This window comes from Octodon degus, unplaced genomic scaffold, assembly GCF_000260255.1.
Source record: "Octodon degus isolate 3935 unplaced genomic scaffold, OctDeg1.0 scaffold00008, whole genome shotgun sequence".
Taxonomy (NCBI): Eukaryota; Metazoa; Chordata; class Mammalia; order Rodentia; family Octodontidae; genus Octodon; species Octodon degus.
The window spans coordinates 1,741,624-1,745,153 of NW_004524584.1; the positions used below are offsets into that span (position 1 = coordinate 1,741,624).

Genomic DNA, 3,530 nt, shown 5'->3' on the forward strand with positions numbered 1-3,530 from the left:
ATTCCTTTTCCTGTCTCTTGCTTTCATTCACCACCCCCTTCTTTTTGAACAACCATCTACCCAAGAGACATCATAGCAGCAACTGGCATGTCATGGCAAGCAGCCCATATTCAGAAGACCAGAATGACAGGCACTCCAAGCCTTGCTTCTCTTTTTTAATACTAGAAATTACATTGTAATATGCATATTCTTGCCCAGTTCCTTTTTTTTTTTTTTTTTTTTTTTTGGAACCAGGGATTGAACTCAGGCCCTTGCACTTGCCAGGCAAGCACTTATTCAACTGAGCTATCTTCCCGGTCCCTCTTGCCCAATTCCTTGTCCATATTTCTGGTAATTATTTTTAGAAGCAGAATTAGTATACCAACTTTTGCAACATTTTTTGAGTTTTTAATACACATTAAAAATACTGACACAAGGAGCCAGGGAGATAGCTCAGTAGAATAAGTGCTTGCCTGGCAGGTGTAAGGGCCTGAGTTCAATCCCCGGTTCTGAAAAAAAAAAAAAAAAAAGAATATTATTGACACAGGTGGGCTAAATGCTACCCAAAATATTAGCATCTTCCTGTACTTGCAACAGTAATGCACACTGATGCCCTGCTTACTACACCCTAGGCAGTGTTGTGTTCTCTTTAGCTTTTTAATCCAATGAGCTAAAATGGCACTATGCTGTTCTTCTGTGTTAGCACCATTTGATCAACAGTAGAGGTGAACTGTCTTGTCAGCCAGTCCCTTTGCCATGCATTATCTTTACTTGAGTAAACACAGACCTTGAAATCCACTGCCGTGTAGAAATCTCTCTACAGGGTGATTTTTCTCAGTACAAAGTCTCTGGAGCACATGTGCTATGAGACACGCAGTTTTGGGCCATCAGCCAAGTACCTGGGCTGGCCTAATGATAGAGAGCTGGAAACCCGAGTACCTCTTTGCAAAACCACTTTCATAATGACCAACCCCTGAATGGATGCAGATGCAGGATAAGCCAAGAGAAGGATAAACTGAAAAGGCCATATGTGAGGTCTCTTAATTGCCACAGGACTGGAAACACTATTACACTTGTTTTTAATCTCCCCACTCTGTGTTCCTCTCTTACCTTTTAATTTTCCTAAATGGCCCAGCCACTGCTGTTGAGAGGGTATTTAATATGGGTGAGGATTTAGCTGTTCCTCCAGGAACAAGCCAAGCCACCGTTTTTGAAATGTCATCTTGATTTGCTGCTTCCTCACTAAGTAAGAGACTTAATAGGGCTTAGGAGATGAATCTGGAAACAAACCACCCTAATGAAATGGGCCAGGCCCTGACCCACTGCTACAGCTCAAGGGACAGCTGCCTGACAGCAGGAGCTACTAATAGGAAGGACTCTAGAGCCTAAGGACTATCCTCCCAGCAAACCATCCCCACCTTGGTGCTAGCCTCTCAGAACCACATCAAGCTCCCCTAGTTTGCTCCACCTATCTCCCCCCACCACCTCACCTCCTCATCCTGGATCAGGGGAGCCTCCTCCAAGTTTACCCAATATCCTACACTTATGCCCACTTATCCCACAATGTTGTAATTATCTATTGACTCTCTTCCACTTTCCCTTCCTCTTACACCGACACCAAGCCTGAGTACTATGAGAATGGAAGTGCCTAGTTTTCCAAGACACCTCAGTGCCACAGTGGCCATTCCCAAAGAAGTCTCAGTGAGCCCCTGGTGACGGCAGAAATGAATGACTCACTGGATGAGCCATATCAAGACTATTAACATTTTTCTATTACGAGTCAGCACACCTGAGCTTTCCACTTTCCTTACTACTGACAGGAAAACATCTCTGAGGGAGATCCCTCACAAAGGCATGGAGAGTGGGATCTAGGACAAGGCTGGAGCTCTGCCTACTAAGCCATGTGCTTATGGTGGTATCAGGCTCAGGGTACCAATGAGGTATTAAATAGCCAAGTATCAGAATTAATGGCTATTTTCCATCAGTCAGTCTCTGTCACTGGCTGCCAATTGCTAGCTCTATTGCATCTACCAGCATGGATGATTCAACCAGTAGGCTTCTTACAATACAGTCTGGATCTGCTTCACAGTCTTTTCATGCTCTGGGCCCCACTAGAAATTGTCAACTTTCTTTATTCTCAATAACTGGATCAAGCTAGCATTACCCAATGTGGCATGTGTCACCTGAAGAACTAAGAGAATCCACCAAGCATTATGTCACTTCTACTAGGAGATGCAAAAACCACCTGTTACTCTACAGAAGATGCATTCCAATATGCCTTTGACCACTGAAAATCAAAAATTTTTCTTGTAGAAGAATGCTGTATCTTCATAGGATTTATGTCCAGGTTCCTGGACACATAGCAAACCAACACTTCTCAGCTTTTCTTTGTTCATCTAGTTCAATTACTATGTTGTCACTAATACAGCAAATCAATGTGACATTCTTCAGAATGTCCAAGCTGACTTTGCTTCATTTCACAATTGCCAGACTGGCATTCATATATTATCTACTAGAGACTATGTCAGTCTTCTGCCAATAAGAATAGCATATCTGCTTCAATAGTCATGATGGGTTTTATATTTGGTGATGAAATAAAAATAAGAACTTTAGGCCAAAATTTGATGCCTGAATAAAAAAGTTTTACTGCCAAACAAACTGATCCATCACAAATCTAGGGAGCTCTTGGGATAAAACACCTTAGAAGAGAAACAGGGCAGATCTCTCAAAGCCAACACACAGAAGAGTTTCTGTTCCATGTTAGGAATGCAAATGTTGAATGCCATTGTCTGACTTGTGATATGGAGATTTTCTATTGAGCAAGATTTGGAAATGGCCTGTTGTGTACACATGGAATAGGTTTCAAGATGTTGCCAGTCTGGTGTTTCTGCCAAGGACCTGCAGTCATTGCTGGAGATGATGATTTCCAGTTGCACATGATGTGCTTGGGTCAAGATTATGTCTTCCAATCACATCTAACAAACTTCAGCAGGTCAGGTGGCCTGAATTTACCATGGTTAAATGTCCACTACTTTCCATCAGAATCCAACAAGTTATGGTCAGGCTGCTGCAGACAACAGGGATGTTATATCATTCGGGTCTTGTAAGTTACTTCAAATCTCTACCATTCCTGCCAGATATTGATTGCATGTATGATCTTGACCAGAGAAAAGGATAATTTCAGTTCCACTTGGCTTTTCTCACTCCCAACAGTTAGTACACAGCAGGTTCAAGATTCAATGTGTGGCCAAGCAATGGCCATGACTCATCCACAGGCTGACACTGACAAAGGCTCTACAATCTGAGGTACAGGATCTCAGGATAAATCCTGAGGGTATTTCACTGACCTTATCAGACCCAAAAGCTACAACTCTTGTGGCATAGGTCCTGCTTTACCTTGGTCTTAACCATCCAGCAGAAAAGTATCAAAACAAAATATAAGAAGTAAAGCTGTTCTGCAGCCAGCCCGCGCGCCGCCTCCGCGGCAGCCGCCCTGCCCCTCCGACGCCCGGCGCCCAGGCCCCGACGACAGCACCGGCCCGCTGGCTCGC

General features: G+C 43.5%; 1 protein-coding gene across 1 annotated transcript in view; it reads left to right on the top strand.

The window, feature by feature from the left end:
- The first annotated feature begins 2,014 nt into the window (after positions 1-2,014).
- Positions 2,015-3,530, top strand: part of LOC101585899 (DNA (cytosine-5)-methyltransferase 3B-like) — a 4,183-nt gene continuing 2,667 nt past the window's right edge. The window contains 1 exon segment of the mRNA XM_012517489.2: positions 2,015-2,030. Within this exon segment, the coding sequence (XP_012372943.2) occupies positions 2,015-2,030 (16 nt within the window).